The sequence below is a fragment of the Enhydra lutris genome, unplaced genomic scaffold, assembly GCF_002288905.1.
Source record: "Enhydra lutris kenyoni isolate GAN:26980312 unplaced genomic scaffold, ASM228890v2 scaffoldscaffold13, whole genome shotgun sequence".
NCBI classification, from domain to species: Eukaryota; Metazoa; Chordata; class Mammalia; order Carnivora; family Mustelidae; genus Enhydra; species Enhydra lutris.
The window spans coordinates 56,578,951-56,603,488 of record NW_019154097.1 but is presented as its reverse complement, the minus strand read 5'-3'; the positions used below and the strand labels follow the sequence as shown (position 1 = coordinate 56,603,488).

At 42.0% G+C, this 24,538-nt stretch overlaps 1 protein-coding gene across 1 annotated transcript in view; it reads left to right on the top strand.

Moving 5' to 3' along the window:
- The window catches only part of LOC111145753 (dynein axonemal heavy chain 3), a 164,081-nt gene that overhangs the window by 9,207 nt on the left and 130,336 nt on the right, over window positions 1-24,538 (top strand). The window contains exons 6-15 of the mRNA XM_022500938.1: window positions 1,423-1,612; window positions 3,667-3,862; window positions 7,203-7,328; window positions 8,437-8,632; window positions 10,593-10,772; window positions 15,148-15,284; window positions 17,126-17,231; window positions 17,423-17,601; window positions 22,979-23,163; window positions 24,371-24,494. Of these exons, the coding sequence (XP_022356646.1) occupies window positions 1,423-1,612; window positions 3,667-3,862; window positions 7,203-7,328; window positions 8,437-8,632; window positions 10,593-10,772; window positions 15,148-15,284; window positions 17,126-17,231; window positions 17,423-17,601; window positions 22,979-23,163; window positions 24,371-24,494 (1,619 nt within the window). The remainder of the gene's footprint in view (window positions 1-1,422; window positions 1,613-3,666; window positions 3,863-7,202; window positions 7,329-8,436; window positions 8,633-10,592; window positions 10,773-15,147; window positions 15,285-17,125; window positions 17,232-17,422; window positions 17,602-22,978; window positions 23,164-24,370; window positions 24,495-24,538) is intronic.

Genomic DNA, 24,538 nt, shown 5'->3' with positions numbered 1-24,538 from the left:
TAGATGTGTTTTAAAAATGAGAGAAATCTCACATAAGCTGGATTTCTAACCTCTTTGGAAAAAATTAAGATATTTGAAGCTGAGAAGTAGCTACTTCCTTTAGATGAAAAGTACATTTTCCAGTTTATGCACGTCTCTAGTATTCTGTATTATTTTCTTATGTGCAGCCAACTTTCAACAATTAACTACCTGCTTGGTTCTAGATAGACTTTTGAGTTCCTAACCTATTTTAAAAGAAGAGGAACAAAACTTTAGAACCAATACCTTATGAGTTTATAGTATGTATAATAAACCAATTTATAATAAAAATCATAGCAACTGAGTATGTGCTACTGGTAAGATTCCACACTAAACCCTCTAGATGCTTGACCCCATTCAAGACCTGGGTACTATGACGATTCCTGTTGTCCAGGTGTGGAAATTGGGGTGAGGTCTGATTAAGCAACTTGACCAAGGTTACACAGTCGATGAGAGGCATAACTAGAACTTAGACCAGCTCTGACTGACAGTAAAGTCTCTGTGACAGCATTTCTCGCACTTGCCTGAAGATAAAAATCACCTGGGGTGCTTGTTGAAAAATCCCGAACTGATTAAGGGGGTCCCATGGATCTGCATTTTAATAAGAGCCTCTCTCCCCACCCCACACGGTTCTTACAATGAGGGAAGTTTGGAAGTTTCTTCTCTCTAAGGAGCTTCCATTTCAGATCAGAGCAAGGTGAGCTCAGCCTCCTCTGACCACAGGCCGTAGTCACTAAAGGTCAGACCTGATTTCCTACACTTTGTGCTTCTCATCCGTCTTAAAGTTTTGGTTTCTAGAGCTCATCAGCCATCCGGCAGCTTAGTGCCCTAAACACACAAAACTTCCTGAAGTCACCAGGTCACACTGGCCATTTCTGTTCAGTTTGTGCATTTGTGTTGCTTTTCTAAACTCAGAAACCCACAGTCAGATTAGAACTACTGTAAGTCTCACTTGGACTTTGGGGAGTTTTCCCTCACTGGCAGCTTTAAGCCACACGATCAAAGTGCTTTGTAGGGCGGGCACTGTTGTTGTTGAAGAGGGTGAATCACTGGGTCCATTTGAGAGCTTGTTAATCATCTTCTTAAAGTTCACCAGATAGGTTCCCTCAGTCCTGGCCTAGTACTCATTCCACTGTTCCTATCTGCATAGCATTTGGCAGGTCCATCCTTATACCCCACCGAAATCTCTGCCTCTGGTTGAATCCTCCAGAGTCAAGGAGAAACTTGCCCACCATCACACTGCAGTGAGTGTGTGGTGATGGGCCCAGAAAGTCCCAACAGCAACGAGTGAAGGGTGAGGATGGGTGCTGTGTGAACGTGCCCCTTGGAGGCTGACAAGTATGGGCAGGTGGGCACCGTTAACCAATCACAGTCATTGTCTTGCCGGTGGTTTGTTTATGGAAGAGGTACTATTACTATGTGACCAATGGCATCCGAAAAGACATGATTGCCCCCGAGGAGGATGAAGTGATGCATCAGATTTCAAAGCTGATTCCTAACACACTGCTGACAAGTCCCTCGCTGGAACCCCTGATGAGCAGCCTAGTGAAGGAGAAGGAAAATGACTACTACAATAGCCTCATGAAAAGCATTGGTAAGGCTGGGGGTAAATGGGGCAAGGGGCTCCTTGGCGGAGGACACCGTCTTTCTTTCACCATCAGTCCACCCTGGTTCCTCTGAAAATGCCAAAAGCATCCTTTTCCTTCAGATGCTTTCCCCCATATCATTCAGGTCAACACCAGCACTTCCTGCCCTTTGATGTGCATCTGCATAACTTGGGGATCTTGCTGATCCTGATGAGACAGATCTGGGGTAGGGCCTGAGAGCCTGCATTTCTTTTTTTTTTTTTTCCTTTTTTTTTTTTTTTCTTTTTTTTTTTTTTTTCTTTTTTTTTAATTTATTTTCAGCATAACAGTATTCATTGTTTTTGTACCACACCCAGTGCCCCATGCAATCCGTGCCCTCTCTAATACCCACCACCTGGTTCCTCCCACCTCCCATCCCCCCACCTCTTCAAACCCTTCAGATTGTTTTTCAGAGTCCATAGTCTCTCATGGTTCACCTCCCCTTCCAATTTCCCCCAACTCCCTTCTCCTAACTCCCCATGTCCTCCACGCTATTTGTTATGCTCCACAAATAAGTGAAACCATTTGATAAGCTCCCAGGAGCTGTGGATACTGCTCACCCTGGGCAGCACTAGGAATAACAAGGATCTACTCAAGTTTTAAAATCTAGCTCAAGACCTGCCTCTTAAGTACTTTTCTCTCTCTGCAGCCCTCAGGGGTCCCTCCATCCTCTGCAAGCACAAGACTTCCTGTCTCTGCTTTCAACTCACCCTGCTTTGGAATATCTCCTGGGCCATTATTTCTCTTCTATTATGTAACACTGGCATTGTCTTTTCATTTCTTGTGGGTCTTGGCTCCCTTATCAGACTGTCAGTTCTCTGATGGTGAAGGACATGTTACTGATCCTAGCTCCCCTTCATCCTTAGGGCCGCATCTTGTACACGCAGGAGGTCACTGGGAAATATTTAATGATGGTGAGGAATGTGAGAAACATATTAAAGGCGAGTGGTGATCATATGAGTTCCTCGCTGCCTTATTTTATCTGGACAGCAGCTGTCTATACCAGGCAGCCTAGTTATTTTAAATTTCCTAATTAACTTCCTAATGCTGTCATTGCAATGGCCTCGTGTCTACACTAGGATAGAACCAAACTGATAAGGATAAACATGGATAGTCCTTCAAATTCCAGCTTCAACCTACTTCTGCAATCTTGTCACCTTGAACTTTACCACTTTCGTCTGATATTTCTGCCCCCAAATAACTCCCAGCACCTTGAGCATGTTTTACAGAAGTCCTAGAACTGCACTTCATTACATGCTGTTTCTTCTGACCCCTGTGCTCTTCCCTTCTTATCCTATCTCCAAATTACTACTCATTCTTCCAGTCCAGCTCAAATGTCACTCCCTCTGTGAAGCTTTTCCCATCTTTCTTTCCTTAGTGTGTGAAATAGTTGGTCTCTAAGTTTCCATTTTTTTTTAAGGTTATTCATTTTAGAGAGGGAGGGGGAGAGAGAGTGATCGTGAATGCGGGAGGGAGGGGCAGAGGAAGAAGGAGAGAGAAACCCCTGAGCAGACTTCCTGCTGAGCACAGAGCCCAACACAGGGCTTGATCCCACCACCCCGGGGATCAGACCTGAGCTGAAACCAAGAGTCGGATGTTTAACTGGACTGTGCCACCCAAGGCACCCCTAAATTTCCATTTCTAAGTATCTGATGTCATCTGTTGTGTTGAATTTTTTGTGTGACTGCTTAGGTGTGAGAAGTCAATTAATGATTAATGAGGCATCAGCAAATACTAGTTCATTGTCATACTTGATGCTGGATATCCAAATAGAGCTCAACCCCCGGTTTCTAAGCCTCGGACTGTGAAGTTACACTCCTCCTTCCCCCTGAAACATCTTCAGAAAGAAAAACCAACAGAGTGGCACTTCCCCAATTTGGTTATGCCCAAGGGATTATCAACATCATGGATTTTATCAGTGTAAATGGTCAGAGGCTCATTTACATTACAAGCTGCAGCTTAGAGCATGGGGTGTTCAAGGTCCCTACTTACTAACAAAGTGTTTGCTCTGTTGGTTCTATAGTTGATTACATCCTCATGGACCCAACAGAGAGAAAAAGACTCTTCATCGAGAACATTCCCCGCATGTTTCCTCAAAGAGTGATCCGGGCCCCTGTGCCCTGGCGCCACATCTACAGGAATGCCAAGAAGTGGAACGAGGAGCATCTGCACACGGTGAACCCCATGATGCTCAGCCTGAAAGAACTGTGGTTTAAAGAGTAAGACATTCCTCCCCTCCCTTTTCTTTCCCTTCTTGAATGTTTGGCCACAAAAGACAGTATCTTATGCTGGGCACAGTGGGGGTAGCCTTCCCCTTGAAGGGAAATGACAAATATCCTAGACCCAAAGTGCGTGGAAACTCTAAGTGACAGCTCTCCACGCAGTGAAGTGACCCTGCTTTGTGCTCCCGTGACACCCCAACCCTGTCGCTAAGCCCTGGCGTGTACTGGTGAAGAGCTTAGTCTTGGAGCCAGCCCGCTTGAGCCCAGATCTTAGCCCGGCTGCTTCCTAGTTAACATTGGGGTGTTACATCATCTGTGTCTTGCTTTCCTTACCCCTAAATTTGGGATAATAAGAGTTCCTGCTTCATAGGGTTGGTAGGAGGAATAAAAACTTAAAATAAATAAAAATAAATAAAAAACTTAATACATTCAAAGTACTTAGAACAGTGCCCAGCAAACTGTAAGTACCCATTAAGTGTGAATGAGCTATTACCTCCATGAGGACATGTATTGCACTGAATTAAAATTGTGTGTGTGCTAGTTTGACTCTCTAGCTTCCAAGACATATGGAGGATTGGGTCTTATTCCTTAGGTAACTCAGGGCTAGCCCAGGGATGGCAAGCAGGGGTCTTGGTTATGTTCATCAATGACTAAATTGGCCACAGCAAGTGAAGGAGTTCAGAGAATATAGGAGCTGTTTTTTTCCCTCCTTCACTTTTTTCTAAATTGAGATATAATCCACACACCATAAAATTTGCCCTTCTGAAGTGCACAGGACCATTGTTTTTAGTGCACTCCCATATTTGTCCAACTCTGACCACTCTGTCCTTCAAAAATATTTTCATCATCCCAAAAAGAAATGCAGTATCCATTAGCAGTCCCCCATTCCCACCCCTTCTTCCTTCCACTCAGCCCCTGGCAAACATTAATCTGTTTAATGTCTCTACAGATTTAACCTATTCCAGACCCTCCATACAAATGGAATTACACAATATGTGACCTTTCATGTCTGGCTGCTTTTTTACTTAGCACATGTTTTCAAGGTTCATCTGACATTGAATGATGTATCAGTATTTCATTCCATTCTACAGCTGAATATTACCCCACTGCATGGCTGTTCCATGTTTAGTTTATCCACTCATTAGCTGCAGAGAAAGACTGTCTTGAGGGGGAGGGGGTCTGTTAAGGGAGGTGTAAATCCTGGTGGGAGAATGAGGCCACCAGAGTTCACTGGAAGGTCAGGCTGATGACATGATGAGTTGCCACCATCTGAGTTTTTATTAGAAAAACTGGAGGCAAATATGCTTACTTAATTTTGATTGACCTTACCAGTAATTCAAGGTATTTTATTTTGGGGAGTCTCTGTAGCTTCGAATGTGTTTAGTCTTAAGGGAGACCTGTTACTTGGAGAACTCAATTGTTTATCACATTCTTAGTTGTACCTATATTTCCAAAGACAATTGAGGGGGAGGTCAAGCTGGCATGGAGCCCACCAATGGTAAGAAATAAGCACATTTCCTTCTTTGGACTGAATTCAGTTTTCTAAGTCATTGGAGGTGTCAGTCAGGACACTGAAAAAAAAATCACTTTCTAATGAGGCAGAAGTGTTTAAGGTAATAATTTATAGAATGGGCTCCCAAACTACACTGCATAGGTTCTGGTTCTTGCTTCATCAATAACAGATGGTGTGATTTTGGGGAAGCTAATCTCTCTAAGTCACCGTTTATTTATATGTAAAATGGGAATAATAATAATACACACCTCATGGGTTTTGTTTGATGAGTTGCTTAGAACAGTTTTGGCATATAGTAGTTGTTCAATAAATGAAGGTACTGCTTTAACTATAAGCATGTTTATGACCTGGAAATTAACAAAAAAAGATGAGTCTCAGGGATGGTAAAATTTGCCAGATACTCACTGCCAAGGAGATGTACAGATGCATTTAATTTTATCATGTAGTAAAGATGGCAAATTATTCAATCTATAGCTTCTGAGAAGAAAGGATCCTTACCACTTGCTTTTAGGGGTTCCCTAAAGATTATACAGGCAACAAAAGCGAAAGTGAACCAAAACCATTTAGAAGATTTTTGTCAGTTGAACAACAACAAAAAAACAACAAGAAAGATTTGTTAGGGAAATGATACAGACAACTTTTCTCTGTGACCTGCATGATTTAATTAAAAAAATTCTAAGAAGTCACCTAGTGACCAGTGAAAGGTAAGGGGCTTGGGGGCCAGAATGAGAGTTGTGGTCTGAAGAGCCACTGTAGGACGTTTGTTAAGGATTGAATTCAAGATAAGTAACATAATTACCACGTGGTAACAAGGGCCATACTTGGTTTGGATATCAAACGTGTGGTCAGGGAGCTCTCAAGTTCTCTCCTTCCTTCCCTAACAATGCTTTGTGGCTGGCCAGACAAGATGGGGACCAAGTTCACCACCTCCACCAAGAAGAAATGAAATATAGGCTGTGGGATTTAGGAAGGATGAGGAAAAGTGCCCAAGAGGTCATTCCAGTGGATGATGAAAATGAGAAGCAAGAAATGAGATGAGCTGAGGGAGTGAACAAAGATCTAACTGGGGAAGTGAAAGACAGTGATGATTTAAAAGACTGATTTATAAATGGATGGAATAGACGTTAGGAAGAGGTATGTGGCCCTCTGAGCTGAAAGACACCTCTTGGAATATGGTAAAGGACAACACATCCATTGATCTGAAAGAAATAGGAGAAGAGCCTCATAAGAGAAGATGCAGGGAGTTTCGTGTGTTCATTCCGCAGATACCTATTGTGTGCCTGCATTGTGTAAGGCGCTGTGCCAAGGGATAATGTGTGTGTCTTGGTGAGCCTGCCAATCAAGGGTAGGTCTATAGGGGGTTTTGTGTTTGTTTAGACCTAAGCAGTCCTCCAAGTTGCTTGAGTAGCTCACCTGGGACCACACTGAAGATTAGAGGAACCCCCTTGATCATGAAGGTGTTGCTTCTCTTGACCTATCTTCTCTGTCCTCGCTGTTAAAGAACGTTGATTAGTCCATTTGATATTCCAGTTCCCAGCAGGGCAAATTCCAGGTTGGTTCCAAAACCCCACTCCCCAGATGGGTTACCCAGAGCAGAACACACAGGAAGGCTCAGCAAACACCAGCTGAGCTGGCTCATCTATCTACCATTTGCAAGGTTCCTCTGGACTTTCTCCTCCCTCCTCAGACTCTCAGATTTCTCAGTTATAATTAGTTTTACTCTCCTTGAAAAAAAATAAAGATACATGCCCTTTGAACTTAACCTACGGAATTCATTTTTAAGTGTCTTCTCGGCCCAGGATGTTTCTCCCTCTCTTTTGGCAGATTTAGAGACCTCAGGTTTGTTCGAACAGCAGAATTACTGGCGGGAAAACTGCCTCTGCAGCCTCATGAATATCAGGATGTGATCCAGAAACACTGCATGGAAGCACGCCAAATTCTTCTCAACAAGTCAGTATCTGGCCCCAGAATGGGACTGAATCACAGTATCATAAACTCTTTGGAGTGAAAACTAGTTCCCTGCCGGTCTTTGTGACTCCCCATGTCCACTCTTCTTCAACCCTCACTCCTGGTCTCCCTCTGCCTTTCTGAAATTCTCATTATTCTTCTTTGTTGGGGGTACCACTTCTCTTCCCTTCCTCTGAAGTCCATTAGGACTTGCTAGGTTACACAACAGTGCATTTGAATGACATGTGTTCAGGTGGCCCAGATAAACAACTACAAAGTTTGGGGGTTAGGGAGGTGACAATTCCTTTTTCTTTTGCAAATGCATGAAAGACTATGTCCAGAGCCAGAGAAATCACCTTCGCAAAATGATGGCAGTAATACCTACTGCAGGGTTTTTATTATCAGAGACAATGTATATACAACCATTGGCACATGGTAGTTGCTTGATAAATATCCTAGTTACTGTCTTTACAACTATGGCTGTTCCTAGTACTTTTCTGGTTATTAGAGGAGTACTTTTCTAGCAATCAGAGAGAAGATGGGATAGGATGAAAAGGCCAGTGGTTCCCACTGGGAATTAGAAACTGGGGGAGGTAGGAAGAAAGAACAAAGTGTCCATTTCTTCTTTTGCTTTTCTTATTTCTAGTCCCAACTTCTGAGCAGCAGCTGCTGTCATACTGGAGTTTCTCTTCTTAGGTTTTCTTCTTTTTCTCCTCTTTCTCTCTTTCCCCCTATAAAATCTAAACAGAGGCAAGGCATTTGACAGAGAGAGAAGTTGGATGGAACATTCCAGTTCCTTATGCCCCTTCACCACAATCTCTGATTATAGTGAAGAAATTAGAGACTCTTGGAGCAGGACACACCACCAGCATCGCTTGTGTATTTGGGTATTACCACTGGAAGAGTAGTCTCTCAATTCAGATCTTACTACTTTCTTCTCTGGAAAGGGATGTTGGCAGGTTAGGTGGCCAAGGATATGAAAATACTGATTTGGAAAGGTGCTTAGTTGGGAAGTGAGCCATCTGCCCAGTCACAGAGAGTGGGGACTATCTGATCGGACTTCTCTGAGCTCAGAAGAGCTTGTAACTTGGGTACCCTCCTGTCTTTACAGGTGGATCCCAACCTGTGCCCAGCTTTTCATCTCACAGAAGGAGCAGTGGGTCCATTTTGCTCCCAAAAGTGACTATGACTCCTCTCATAACATTGAGGAATATTTTGCTTCTGTTGCTTCCTTCATGTCACTCCAGCTGAGGGACTTGGTCATTAAGTCTCTCGAGGACCTGGTCTCCTTTTTCATGATACACAAGGTATGTAGGGGATCAGCAGTAGGCCCTTTTGTGAGGAAACAATTGAGAAAATCAGAATTCCATCACGTAGGTTCTCAGCTGTGAGGCAAGGACAAAAAGTAAATTTCTTGATTGCCACACACATCGGATCATTATCAGCTCATGAAAATGATTTCTGTGAATCACAGAAATCTTTCCTGAGATAATAACTACTAAATTGGCCAAGTTCTCTGGAAGTGGAGAAATTGTTAAAATTATTTAAGGAAAGATTGAGTAAAATGGAATTCATACCCTTTATAGGAGGGAAACAGGTCACTTTTTGATCCACTCTGTTAAAGGAAGGAGTTGAAAAAGTTTTATTATAAATCTTTGGCTTGATATTTAGGGAGTGTTACGTGTATCATTGCAGATGTTGACTTTTTGTTCTTCGATCTTTGAAAGGGGCATCTCTGATAACAAAAGGCTTTGTTGACCTAATTAGTAACTTTCTTCATGAAACTCCTTCAGTGAAGTCAAAATAAAAGCTAAAAGCACCGTGTCCTGGTTTTCAAAACATCATAGCATCCCCTGAACTAGGATAGCCTGAGGATTAAGGAAGATTCATTTGGATTTCACACCACGTGCACATTTTACCTTAAAAAAAAGTAATAAAAATATAAAATTGCCTGGTTACAAAAGGTTAAATTCTAAGTATTTTTCCAAATGAAGTCAAGATGAACAGCTGACCTTTTGCTCAAAAAAATGTAGACACCAATGCTGCTGAATTTAGACTGTGATGTTAGCTCTCTGACAAGAACCCATCTATAGATGTCACTGTAATCATTTACTTTGCTAAGCAGAAGAGACTCAGATGTGGGAACAAATCCCACTCTAAAATTCCACACAAAGGGAAAAGTAAAATCTTTGTATGTCTGAAAGAAGGGGAGATTTGTGGGTATTTGATGCATGATAGCTACTCAACAAATGTTTGTCAGTCATCCTTAAACAGATCTGGAAATGTCTAACATCATTGGCTTAGACAAGTACTTTGCAAGCTGCACTATGAACAATTTCTTTAGGCAGCGTAGTTTATGAGAGGTAACTTATATTAATAGCCTAATAGGGAATTCTAGATATCTCCCTGTTGTAGGAAGGCAGACATTTTGAGTATGTAAAATAGACTATTCACTCATTAGCAAGCTCCATTTGAGGCATTCAGATAACTATTTATACTTTCGGATTCTGTCAACAAATTTTTATTGAGCACCAACTATGGGCTAAATACTGCCTCAGATATTTTGGAGGAAGTACAGGGTTCAGACACGGATCCTGCCCTCAAGGTTAGAGTAGAGAAGATAAGATGTACATATATATATATATATATATATATATATATATATATATCTGCAAGAGAGAAAGAGAAAGTCCCATGAAGGAAGTGGAAATTTAGAAGTTAAGAAGTGGAAGAGATTCTATCTTGCTGAAGAACAGGGAGGCTTCCTCAAGGAGGGGATTTTGAGCTGAATTTTGAAGGATAGGAAGAATTTGGAAACACTAATGCAGGAATTTCTAAGCAAAGTAAGCATTCCAAATAAAAGCTTTGGGAGGGGTACCTGGGTGGCTCAGTAGGTTAGAGCCTCTGCCTTCGGCTCAGGTCATGATCTCAGGGTCCTGGGATCAAGCCCCGCATCCGGCTCTCTGCTCCGCAAGCAGGGAGCCTGCTTCTCCATCTCTCTCTGCCTGACTCTCTGCCTACTGATCTCTCTCTATCAAATAAATAAGTAAAATCCTTAAAAAAAAAAAAAAGGCTTTGGGAAAGGGCAAGTAGGTGAGCTCAGGGTGGGCTATGCCATACTTAGCCCTTATTTGAACATGTGTAGTGTGTGAGACTCTGCATTTCCTTTTCTGGTGTTTGGTTTGTACTGTGAATGGGTAAAATTCACTCCTTTGATTCTGGAAGGTCTTACCTTGTGACAGCCACCATATCTTATGTCTCCTAAAGGCTGGAAATGATTTTGAGGAGCCTTACCAAGAGATGGAGTTCTTCATGCCTCAGCTAATCATGATCAAACTTGAAGTCAGTGATCCCATTATCGTCTTTAATCCATCTTTTGATGACTGCTGGGAATTAATACACAACTCTTTCTTGGAAATTATTAAGAACTCTAGGGAGATCCCCAAGGTATAGTATCAACTTAATCATTTGTTTTGCTTTTATTTACTTATTGAATAAAATAAATTTTAAATGGCTGTTTGTATAAGGTATTCAGTTAGGGGAGTTTTACTTTGGGAGATAAACACCAAAGTAAAAGGGAGTATGCCCCCCTTTGGTTTCTAAAGATTCTAAGAGCTCAAACCCCATAAAGATTTGGGCCATAAAGAAATGTCCACATATTTGAGAATTGTGCTTTTATTTTTTTATTTTATTTTTTAAAAGATTTTATTTATTTGAGAGAGAGAGAGAGAGAGTGAGTACATGACGGGGAGAGGTGCAGAGGGAGAAGCAGACTCCTTGCTGAGCATGGAGCCCAACATGGAGTTTGATCTCAGGACCCTGAGATCATGACCTGAGTTAAAGGCAGATGCTTAAACAACTTAGCCACCCAGGTGCCCCTACTTCTATTTTTTTTTAAAGATTTATTTGTTTATTTGAGAGAGAGAACACTTGTGCACACAAGCAGGAGAAGGGCAGAGGGAGAGGGAGAAAATCTCAAATTGACTCACCATTGGCTTGGAGCCTGACATGGGCCTTAATCCCAGGACCCTGAGATCATGACCTTAGCCAAAATCAAGAGTCAGACGCTTAACCAACTGAGTCACCCAGGTGTCCCAAGAATTGTACTTTTAATAAGAGCATTAAGAGTTACTTTGTGAGCAAGTAGAGTCCCCCCCACCCCTGTCCAGCCCACCATCATCCAAATTCAAAGGAGCAGATATGTCCCAAATCATATCCAACTTGGGTTAATTGACGATGGAACAATGCCATGAACCCACTAGAACCTTCATAAAACGATATCCGATTTAGTTCTTGACATTCCATGTGTGTGTCTGTTTCTTTGTTTGTTTAACCACTAAAGGCATCAAAGGGAAAGATTGAAGCTTACCTTCCTGGTTCAAGCCCCCTCCAGTTTCCTTCCCAGGATGACATTGCTAATCATGTTCCAGACACTTAGCAGACTTTTAGAGCTGGGCAGGATCACCCACATGAGTGTGACTCTTTTGTGATCTGTCTTCTATTTCCCTCTGTGTGGTTGATGTGGCAAGACCAGTGTCTAGCCCCACATGGGGAAGGAAACTGGGGAGTGTTTTTCTCTCTCTCTTCTCTCCTACCGACCCTCCCCAGGAATTATGTGTGATGCTCAGATGCTCTTAAGTACTCTTCTCTTTGCAGTCATGTACTTAGAGGATTCTAAGAGTCAAGATTAGAGTTGGAGGCTATAGGGTAACACATAAGGCCAAATGTTCCAGTTGATTTCACCAGATAACTCTAAATTTGGGGTCTCAAGCCCAACCAAGCCTGGTTAACAAGAAAACTGGGTGTGTAGAGGGGGAAGAAACAGTGGGCTACTCTCCTACCCATCCACATTCCTAGGAAGGAAATGAAAGAGAGGACCATGTAATTTGGAAGGATAAGTGTGGGGCTTGGGGACAGATGAAGTACATACCACTCAAGTTCTCTTTCACTGCTGTTGATTAGCAGTGCTTGCAAGCAGCTGGGCTAGGAGAGCCCAGGGCTCATGTGGCTGCTCCAGCAAACACCCAGCAAGGATGGTAGTAGATTTAGTGGATTGTCATGGCAAGAAGATACAATCACAGGTCAAAGTGTGTACCGGGGTTGAAAACTAGACCCAAGTGAATGCCAATGGGACTTTATCAGGCTGTGAGGAAAAGCAACCCAGGCTAAGCATTCTCCATCTAGAATGCCCACAGCACTGCCTCTTGCCTCAAACCCCTCACACTATTTTATCTCCAAACTGGGTATTATAACTTTAAAATAATAGCCCCTCAGGTTGAATATCTAATAAGATCTAAGAACAACAACAGGTGGACAGTATCCCCAACCCTTGCCAGAATTGCCTTTTTTATGGTTAAATATAAGTTTTGTTTTATTGAATTAATTTTTTAAGATTTTATTTATTTATTTGAGAGAGAGTGAGGGAGAGAGCACAAGTGGGAGTAAGGGCAGAGGGAGAGGGAAAGGGAGAAGCAGATGTCATGCTGAGCAGGGAGCCTGATGCAGGCCTCGACACAGGACCCTGAGATCATGACCAGAGCTGAAGTCAGATGCTTAACTGAGCATCTGAGTTTAACTGAGCTTAACTGAGTTTAACTGAGCATCTGAGTTTAACTGAGTTTAACTGAGCTTAACTGAGCTTAACTGAGCCACCCAGGCACCCCTTTATTTATTTTATTTTCTTAAGATTTTATTTTTAAGTAATTTCCATGCCCAATGCGGCTTGAACTCCATCCCGAGATCAGGAGTCCCATGCTCCACTAACTGTGGAGCCACTAACTGTGGCAGGCAGGTACCCCCTAAACGTAAATTTTGGGAAAGTTGGAAAAAATGTTAACATGAGGCTTTGAAAATAACTGTTTCAAAGTGCAGAAGAGAAGCCTATTTATGAGAAGGTTACTAAAGGAAACCAAAGTAAATATTAGAAAATAGTTGTCTTAGCAAAAAAAAAAAAAAAAGAGAGACATAAATGCTATAATACTGATTGAAATGAAGAGGAGAATGAGAGGCATAAATAAAATGAGGTGAGGTGAAATAAGGAAGGGTTTTCTAAAACTAAAAATGCAATAAGGAAAATTTAAATCAGGGGTGCCTGGGTGGCTCAGTGGGTTAAACATCTGTCTTCAGCTCAGCTCATATTCCCAGGGTCCAGGGATTGAATTCTGCATGGGGCTCCCTGCTCAGTACAAAGCCTGCTTTTCCCTCTCGATTTGCTACTCCCCCTGCTTGTGCTGTCTTCTGCTCTCTCTGTCCAATAAATAAATAAAATCTTTAAAAAAAAATTTTTAATCCGCACTAGCAACCATGTTAACATATTACTTTCATAATCAGAAATACACACTCACACACACACACACACACACACACACACACACACACACACACATTATTGTGGAAAGGGTCTACTTGGGCCAGTGTCTCTCTTGATGGGAGAATTTTCTCACTCCAAGTGCCAGGGAAATCCCAAACTTGGGCAAGGGTGTAGACGTAAGCTCTGAGGGTGACCACAAGACCAGGAAGTCAGGGACCGGAGAGTCAGGGAGATCCGCAGATCATAACCATGATTATCTGGAAAAGACACCACTGATCTCAGCTTAGTTTTACAGACTGCCCAATTTAAAGGGCAATAAAAGGTGTTACTTCCTCTTTCAACTGAAGACTTCTTCCAAAGAAACAATCCTGTATGCTGCCCACATGTAATCTCTTATGTGGCCTGGATGTGCCAGTTGTGTGTCTTTAAACCATTTCTTGACCAATGCCAGATCCTTCATCCCTTTGCTTTCAACTGCTGTCTTCCGTATGGCCACAGCCAAGAAGTTGTTCCTCCACTGGCTTAAAAACTGTTGGATTGTCCAAAGAGGGAACACAGACTATTTGCACTAGCCTTTCCCCCTTTCTAAATCAGTGCATTCCTATCTGTTGTATATAATGGCTGTCACCAAGTAGAGCTCTCTGTCAGTCTTTTCTGGGACCAATCACTGTTAGCTTTCTTAGCGGGGAGGGCACTGGATCCCCAGCAGGGACTTGGCAATCTTCATGAGTCATGCAAGTGAGAACATTTCTCAGGGACACACACATGCCATGAAGAAGTTAGAGAACTTGAATTATCAGAAAAGATACTGTTCTAGCTTCAAGACCATAAAGCCATGGATTTCCACCCCCACCCCCGCCACCAAGCTGAGAGAAGCATCTAGTATCTCTCCTTTTCCTCAGATGGAAAATGCAAGTTCAGAGAGGAGAAGTAGCTTAACTAAGGTCTCATGGTTAGTTAGTGGCAGAATCAGAATTAGAACTCATGTCTCTAGTAGTTTTTCACTAGGAAAAGCTGATGTGGGCAGGGGACAGGGAGCATCGCTATAATATTCAGTCACACAGTGTTTATTGAGCACTTACTATGTGCCAAGCACTTGTTGAACCCTTCACAATACTGACAAAGTCAGATAGGATCCAGGCCTTCATGGTATTTAATCCCATGACAAACCCAGAGCAGCTCATTACACATTATTTAATTATGATTGTGCTGAGTGGAAAAAGTTCAGAATGTGAACCTTAAGCAGGGAAACCTAACATCCTAACTGGAGGCACAGGGTGAATCTTCATGGACCAGAGACTTGAAAGGATGAGGAAAAGATGAGTAACCCAAAACCAGGGAGAAGAAAGTAGATAGAGGATGGTTCTGGCATTATCCAAAAGGAAAAAGAGTGAAAATGTATCTGGTGTCCCTGAAAATGTGTCTGCTGCAAAAGGTTTTACATTATGGTGCCATCCCCTTCTTGTATCTCGTGGATGTCCTGTGACATCAGAGGTGGTTTCTGTTCTTTAGGTAGAATCTATCCTGTTCCCAGAGCTGAAAGGCTATAACTTGATTCTTGGAACTGTGAATACTGAAGAAAAACTAGTTTCTGATTTTGTGGATCAAACCTTTGAGGTATATCAGAAAAATCAAGTTGGCCCCCACAAGTAAGTTGGTTTACTTGTAACTTAGCCATTTTCATATTGGTTTGCTTATCAGCAAATACATGGTCACTATTCCCACGCATCAGAAACACATTCATAGTAATAATAGTCAATGCTTACAATGGTATTACTGCTTATCCCCATTTTACAGATGAGGAAGCTTTCCCAATATTACACTGCAAATAAACAGGAGAGCCAGAATTCAAATTCAATTTACAGGTCCACATCCATTATCTGAAAACTATGAGGCCAGACAGGTTTTGGCCTTTAGAAATTTCTGGATTTTAGAAAAGTAACATAATGATTATATCATATACAATGATGCAGCTTCAGCAGGATCTCAGGAAGCATCCCTTAATGAAACATGTTGATACTTCTATAGTGAAAAATATGAATATTCCCCCAAGTAGCCTCACATTGGTTTAGGCCAGCTTTTGCCATCCAATAAAATTTTGAAGCAGCTTTCTGTTTTCAGAGGTTTTTGGATTTAGGAATTAAAGGAAGGGGATTGAGGACAAGTTATCTGAATGCTCTTTAATCATCGTACCGTAAAATGTCTCACAGTTGCTCATGTGAGCTGTCCCTAGTTTAGGGGCTCGTACAATATAGCTTGCAAAAGGAGACACTTTGAGAATGAAGAGGGCTTTATTAACAATTGCTGTGGGACAACAAGTGTAAATCTGGGCTCTTCCAGTCAAACCAGAACACATGGCTCTTGACTGCGGCTCTGTCAACATTTTAGACCAGAAAACTCTGAACTGTGAGGAGCTGTTGTGCCATGGTAGGATGTTTAGCAGAATCCCTGACCTATACCTATTAGATGCCAGCAGGATCCTCCTGTGATGGTCATTACAACCCAAATCATCCCCAGACATGGCCAAATGTCCCCTGAGTGGTCAGATCACCCCCAATTAAGAACTACTTCTGGTCTGAAAATCGTAGACTCAATTTGGAATCTCTGTCCTTATGAATTTGATTTGGAGACATCTATCTGAAACCTCTATTTTCCCTGTTCTTGGAGTTTAACACACAGTTTGTTTTTTTGTTTTTTTTGGACTGACTGGTCCTCATATTATATCTCAGCTTTAGAATCTCTGAAGTATTGGCCAACACCTGGGCCCGACAAAACTAATTCTGCTTACTCCATTATCATCTTTATTTTATTTCACTATTATTTTATTTTATTTCTTATTATTTTTATTATTTTAAGTAGGCTCCACACCCAGCATGGGGCTTGAACTCATGACCACAAGATCGAGAGTCACATGGTCCACTGACTGAGCCAGCCAGGTGCCCCTAATTCAAACTTAAAGTCACAGCATCCCAAATACAACCTCCAATTTGAGAGAAATCTGTGCAGCCATTTTTGCATGATCTTTTAAGAGAGGAAAACTTAATTTTATCCAATAGATTTTAGGTTTGTTAGTTCCAAATTTTCATCTTAAAATTTAGACATAGAATTTTAGAGCTGGAAGAAGGGATAGGAACCAATGTTTATTGCATATTTACTGTATATCAGGCATTGTACTAGATGCTTTATATGCACATTATTATAGGTAAGCCTTAAAACAATACTACGAGGTGTCATCATTTCCACTTAAAACTAAAGACACTAATTTTTGGAAAAGAGAAATATCTAAGTTCATGCAGCTAGGAAGTGGCAAAATTGGAATTTGTAGCCAACAGTCTAAATTCCCAGTTCACTACACTTTTTGCCACATTCTGTTTCCCTTTCCTGGCTTGGGCTAATTTTTATGATCTTCTGTCTTCATTTGCCACTCTTCCTAATCTGACTTGGTGACCCGTATTTGCATGTCTGATGTTATGCTCTTCGATTATGGAAGATACTTAAATGTCTACAAAAAGTATGATGACTTATTGGATAACATGGCAGAACAAAACATCACTGCGTTCCTGAAAGAAAACCATGAAATTGAGGATTTTGTGGTGGTAGGACATATCATTTGATATTTTATATCTTGGTGACACGTGCTGCAGACAATCCAAGACATAGTCAGTGTATTTGTTAGTATATATGTTGTGCTCAGCATTGGACTAGGTTGGCTGGTGGGGCGGAGGCTGGGGTCAGGTGCACAGAGGCTAAAGGCAAATCAAGCTACCAACTGTGCTCCTTTCTACAGAGGATCCGTAGCATAAAAAGGCGGAGAAACGAAATTGCATCCATGCACATTACCGTGCCTTTGGCCATGTTCTGCCTTGACACCATGAGCCTAAATTATGACCTCTGTGAGCGAGCCCAAAATCTTAAAGACCGTCTGATCCAATTCCAAGTGGATGTAAACCGGAACATGAATACCAGGTACTGTTATTGTGGACAGAGAGACAACAACAACATGAGGCGTGAACGGGAGAATGAAAATGTGGCCAGAACTTGCACCTCCCAGCCATGACCAGACAGAACTTCTGGCTCAAGTTGTTTCTGCCCCAGAGTGAGGGTGGCAGGGAATTCAGGTTCAGGCTAGAAGGTGAACATGGGGCTTGGAGCAGGAGGGTGGGAGGCCTCCTGCAGCTGTCCATCTCTGATCCCTCAGCCTTGGCTTTCTTGGAGACATCTTCAGGGAGATGCTGCCCCATGGGCTTTGCTGTCTGAGGTCAGAGGCCCTCTCCCTGACCATCTAGCATATATTCAGAGATAGAGGGTGCTTACTGGCTCCCCCTGGAATCACTCCTGTGCAGGTGTCTGCTGTATAGCTCTGAGGATTCTGTTGGTCAATCTTAAGCTCTATGCGGTAGCTTCATTTCACTGGTGCCTATATATTTGTCAAAATATTTTGGTTTCTAAGGGATAGAAGCTCATATAGACTGGCTAAAATGAAAAAGGGAATTTGGGGCTCACATATTGAAAAGTTCGGGAATTGCTAGCTTCAGGCCCTCAAACCTGCAGGTAGGATGCAGCGTCTCTTCCTCTACTCAGCTTTTATCTCTAACAGGCACTGTCCTGTTTGCGGGCCCAGAAGCTCCAGGCTTATATCCTCTCAGGTTCCCATCCAGAGGGGAAAATGGTTTCTCTCTTTCCAGTTGCCTCAAAAAGTCCTGGCCTGTGTGACACCAGGCTGACATGGGTCTTTTGGGCAGCACTGAACCAAACACCATGGTGAACTGTTTGAAACTTACAAAATGATTAATCCACGTCTTTCTAGCTTTCTTCTTCAGAGTGCTTTTAGCTATAGACTAAGATGATTTAGTAAGCATCACCATACTAACACTGTTATATGCTGTATTATTCTTATTACATATATACATATGTGTATATATATATATATATATATATATATATATATATATAAATGTAGAGAGAGAGAGAATTTTAACATTATGTAGCACCTTAAGTTTACAAAATACATTTCAGAAACTCATGAGCAAATTTTGGATAATAGTAAGCTACCATTTTTCCAGCACATGTTATAGTCCAGGCACTGTGTAAGCATTCTGAACAGTATAGATCTAATCAAGTCTTTAGAACAACCCTAAAAGGTTGTTCACTGATCTGTCCATTATGTTGATGAAGGAACTGAGACTTCCAAGAGGTTAGTAAGTAGCACATACAGGGCTTCACCTAGTTTATTTTGACCCCAAAGTCCTTGCTGTCAACCACCGCACTCACCACACTCAGCTTTCTCACAGAGTAATGAAATGGTAAGGTTCCAGTTTAGGAGCCAGAAGATTTGGTTTTGAATCTAAGACCTTCTGTATATTAGTTGTGTGTCCTCTGGCTTTACCTACTAGATCTTCAGTGTCTTTGTTTATAGAATTAAGGTTTGGGACCAGGACAATAGAAATACTTCAAACTAGTAGGATGCTTTCTTTGGGAAGTTTGAGCATCAAAGAAAATTTATTTTGTAAGCAGTAGTCCATTTTTTCATGTTAAATCAAAGCAACATGATACTTTGGCCAGTGTATCCATCCTCATCAAAATAAGTATGTAATTAGGCCTTTTAGATGTAAGTAAAAATAAAAGTCTCCTTGTGAACCCAAGGATTTCTAAGGATGCAGAAACCCCAAGGTGGTGGCTAAGATTCTTTCTTTCTTCCTTAAAAATAAATAATGACTCTGACTCACTGAACTCTCTCAACAACCCCAAGAGTAAGTAAGACAGATACAAGTAAGATCCCTTACTGAATGGAGGAGAAAATGAGGCCCAGGAAGAAAACCTTACTTGCCCAAGTAAGTGGGTTTGAATTTAAGTCTTCTCATCCCAAACCCTGTCCTTGCCACTTCATTGTCCTGCCATTGCCGGGAGTGGGGTGCCTTTCTGTTGCCAGTGACTAGGTGCACCCTAGAATGGGGGTGCTCTGCACATAAAGGCAGGGAGGGCACTTTGGAGTGCACTGTTAGGAAAGTGGGCATGCCATTCATACCCACTGCAGGTACGTTGCTGCTAAAGGTCTCTGCTGCTAGGTCTCTGCTAAAGCTGAGACCTGAAATACTGATGAAAAATTCAAGGACCTGCATAGAGATAAATAAAGTTATCCCTGTGGTCCAGCTGCTTGTTTCCTTCAGTGTAAGAGCTCTTACCCAAATAATGACAACAGATAGAGAGAGACCACAGACTGATGCAGGGTTAATTGGTCTCCCTTATGTTATCTTCTACACCAGAGAATAGCCCTGTGCTTGTGGGACCTCTGGCCTTTTAGATTTTAAATAACATCATCTGTCTATGTAGAAAGCAATGTTTTCTGTCCTCACCTTATCCCTGGATATTGGTAAAGTGTTGTGTTGGTCAGATGCCTGATATCAATGACCCATACCAAGGACTTTTTGGAGAGTTTAATAGGTAGTGGTCTTCTACCACTCTTCTGGGCCTTTGCAAGAAGCTGATAACTAGTAGCCACATAATATTTATCCTCTGAATTCTCATACAAAAGGGAGGAAGGATGGATTCTCATCAGGTAAGAGTCTGTCAGACTGAGAGGACCTACCTGTATTAGGCTAGGCTAGATGGTGTAACAAATAGAATGAAGATGTCATGACTGAACACTATAGAAGTTTTTTCTTCTCAGGGTAGCTCCAGATTGGTGGGGGTGACCTACTATGGTACACCCAGAAATTCAAGCAGATGGTGACTTTACATCTTTAACATGTAGCTTTCAGGGTCATTCTAAGTGCTGACACACTAGACAGTTGGAAGGAGGAAAGAGCGTGAAGGGATATGCAAGGACAGTTTTATGTGCTGTCCCTAAAAGTGATACTCATCCCTGCTTCCCATTTCAGACTGACTGCAACTCAATCACGTGACCATACCTGCAATGGACTGAACTGTCCCCTCCTCCAAATTCATGTGTTGAATTCTGTCTTAGTCTGTTTGGAATACTACAACAGACTACCATAGGCTGAATGGCTTATAAACAACAGAAATTCATTCTGTCAACAAAACATTCATTCATTCATTCATGTCTCTCAGTTCTGGAGGCTATGAAGTCCAAGATAAAGTCTCCAACAGATTTGGTATCTATTGAAAGCCTGCTTCCTGGATCTATGTACATGGTCCTCTTCTTACTGTGTCCTCACATGGAAAAGTGAGTGAGGGGGTATCTCTTATAAAAGCTCTAAACCCCTTTATGAGGGGAAGCTCTCATGAGCTACTTACCTCCCAGAGGCCACCTGGGACCATTACACCATTACAACATTACACTGAGGATTAGGTTTTAACATTAAAAATTTGGGGATGCACATGCATTCAGTTTACAGCAAAACACTAGTGCCCAGTGCGTGACTACATTTGAAGCCAAGGCCTATGAGGAGATGATGAGGTTAAATGAAGTCACAAGAATGGGTCCCTAATCTAATAGGGCTAGTGCCCTAATAAGAGGAAGAGACACCAGAGCTGTTTCCCCCTCCACCACATGAGGTCACAGTGAGAAGGCAGCTGTCTGCAAGGAGGGAAGAAAGCCCTCACCGGGAACCAAATCAGTCAGTACCTTGACCTTGGACTTCCCTGCCTCCAGAACTGTGAGAAAATAATTTTCTGTTGTTTAGGCCACCCAGTCTGTGATATTTTGTTATGGCAGCCCAAGGTGACAAGTAAGATATCCAGCTAAAAATACAAAGGAGCCTAGAAGACATGTCTTCTAGGTCTGAAGTGGAGAATACCATGTAGTAGAGCAGTAGGTAATGTTTCTCTGCAGAAAGTTTATAAATTGTATAAAAATTCATTTCTAAAATCCTGGAAGCATCTGCAAAGATGGTTTAATTATTTTTTTCTTCAGTTCGATACATACAATTAGCTTCACAATGGGGGCGTCTCCTTACTTTAAGAAGGAATATAGAGTGTCACTTACAATTAAATTAAAAAAAAAAAAAATAGGGGCACCTGAGTGACTCAGTGAGAAGCCTCTGCCTTCAGCTCAGGTCAGGATCCCAGGGTCATGAGATCAGGCCCTGCATCAGACTCCCTGCTCAGCAGGGAGCCTGCTTCCACCCACCCCGCCTCTCTGCCTACTTGTGATCTCTGTCAAATAAATAAATAAAATCTTAAAAAAAAAAAAAAAAGGAATATTGAGGACTGAAAATACTGAGAGAAATAGTTTTTTTTAATTATGTTATGTTAGTCACCATACAGTATGTCATTAGTTTTTGATGTATTTTTTTATCTATAATGTGTGGGTGTCAACATGTAATGATTATTTACTAATGACAAAAACTGTGGTAGCTATCGCTAACATTTGAGGGCCACTCTGTTAGGAATGGATGTATTGCAGATCATTTGTTCCTAATTATAATTAAAATATGGATGAAAATCATCATTTTTTAAGATTTTATTTATTTATTTGAGAGAGTGTGGGGGAGAGAGAGAGCATAAACAGGGGGAGCTACAGAAAGGGAGGGAAAGCAGATTCCCTGCTTGGCAGGGACCCTGGGATCATGACCCAAGCTGAAGGCAGACACTTAACCAACTGAGCCCCCCAGGCGTCCCTCCTCATTGGTTTTTGCATAAATTAGAGCACGTTTGAATTATACTTAGAGTAGCATCCTTTTCTCATAATCTTCTGTTTGGGAAGGGGGCAGTTCGATTTAGTGGTCCTGGTGGCTGAATGTCAGTTTCTCTTTGCCATCCAGGAACTACCTCCAGCACACGAGGATAAGTTTGCTGACGTACTTTGAAGAGTAGTGATTACCAACTAACTTAGTGCTCTACTTCAGCATAAAAGTCAAGGAGCCGCTATTCGTGGTGGTGGTGCTGTTCATATTGTTGTAGTCTAAATCTGGGTTCTACCCATGGTACATTTGTTAAGGGAACAAGCTTTGGAATCGATTGAACCAAGTTCACATCTTGTCTCTGACTCCTCCACACCATGTTGCTTTGGATAAAGTGACTCAGCCTCACTTTCTTCCATCCCAAAATATTGGTTATAATAGTCCCTACACCTTAGAACTGATGTGGAGATTACATGAGCTAATCTATATCCAGTGATTAGAATGGGGCATGGCACATAGTAAACCCATGAGATATTATTTCTTTTATTACTGTTTTTTGGTTGTTGTTTTTTTTTTTTTTTTTTTTTGCTTGAAGAGTAGCGTGCGTGTGAATATTACCCATCACAGATCTGCAGGTAGAGAAAAGTTGGAAACCATTTTTCTAGTCTCCAAATAAGAATCATGCCTGTTTAGCATAATGGATCTTATAAGAAAGTAATTTTAGAGGATATTGGTGATAATAGCTGTTTCTCTCTCTGTAGCATTTGTAATCAGTACAACACCATCGCAGACAAAGTCAGTGAGATTCCTGCCAACACAGAGGAGCTGGTATCCCTCATTGAATTCTTAAAGAAATCCAGTGATGTCACCGTGTTCAAACTCAGGAGGCAACTTCGAGATGCAATTGAGCGGTTGGAGTTTCTGATGGACTATGCAGACTTGCCCCGTAAGTCCAACCCCTAAAGATTTATATGTGAATATATAAGTATATCTATATTTTTTGAGATAAGGAGTTAGGAAGGGGAGTTAGCGGTCCTACCACTTCAATGTCAATATTGGGAGAGCTGCTTTTCAAGCGTCCCCGGAATGTTAGAGGCACTAATTCCATGCTCTTATCCATAGGAATTCTAATCAAGCCAAGGGGATCTTATTGTTAGACCACAAGAAGAAGTATCTAGGGATTTGATGAGTTCTTAGATGCCTGTCTTGATATCTTGTGGCTGGTGTTTCTGAAAAATTCACTTCTAAATGCAGAGTCCTTTTATAAATGGATAGATTTCATTCATCTATAATCTTAATACAGTCCTGCCTTTAAGGAGAGGCCAGGGCACTTCCCTTCATGCTCCTGCATATCTTAAAAGAAAAGAAATGGCCAGAGCCCCTGCAAGCCTTACTGGTAGAGATTTGTAAGGATCACGTTCTGAAGGAAAAACTGTGACACTCTCCACAAGCCAAGTTTTCAGATCCTCCTTCCATCTCAAAATATCTGTGAATTACCTGGTGTTCATGGTATTTGGGGGCAAGGATGATGGGAGGAAGAGATAGGGACTGGGAGTGGAAAACAGTGCCCTAAACTGCACATTCATGAGCTGTGCCCTTGACCTTGTGAACCCACACCGGACCTCTGCTTCCTGAGTTTGCAAGGGCACAAAGGGAACCTAGGACATTTCAGCTGACCAGAGCCTTGGGATGCGTGGGGCATCTGGCACTGATTTTATTACTGACATTTAACCAAAAGGGAGACTGGGACTCAGAAGAGGTGACAGTTTTTAAAGAGAAGAACCAGAACTTGAGCCCAAGGCTACCCTGCTCAGACCCAGCCTGGGAAAGCAGTGAGTATAGTGGTTAGAACATTCGGCGTTGGTTAGGCTGGGTCTGAAATTGCCTCTGCTTCCCTCTAGCGGTGACTACTTGGCTTGACTACCTGGCTCAATTTTGTTTTCCCGTCTGTGAAAACAAGGATGCTCTTGCCCTTCTAGCCTGGCACTTGGAAAGTGCTCAGTAAATGTTGGCTATCATTCATCCATAATGGCCTCGTATTTCATTTCCACCCCCTCACCCACTTCCGTTAACCTCTTGTTCTGCCGAATTAATTCCCCGCACGCTGACCTATGGTGAGCAATGTCCTAGAGCAGACTCTATGTGTTTTGCAGAAGAGGATATCAAATTGAACAGCACTCTGTTCCTCTGGCCAGACCAGATTGAAGATATCTTTGAAAACAGCCGAAACTTGCTCCTTAACAAGAGGGATCAGGCCGAGATGGACCTCATTAAAAGGTACAGAGAGAGTGTGAGGTTGTTTCAGAAATGATACCCAGCTT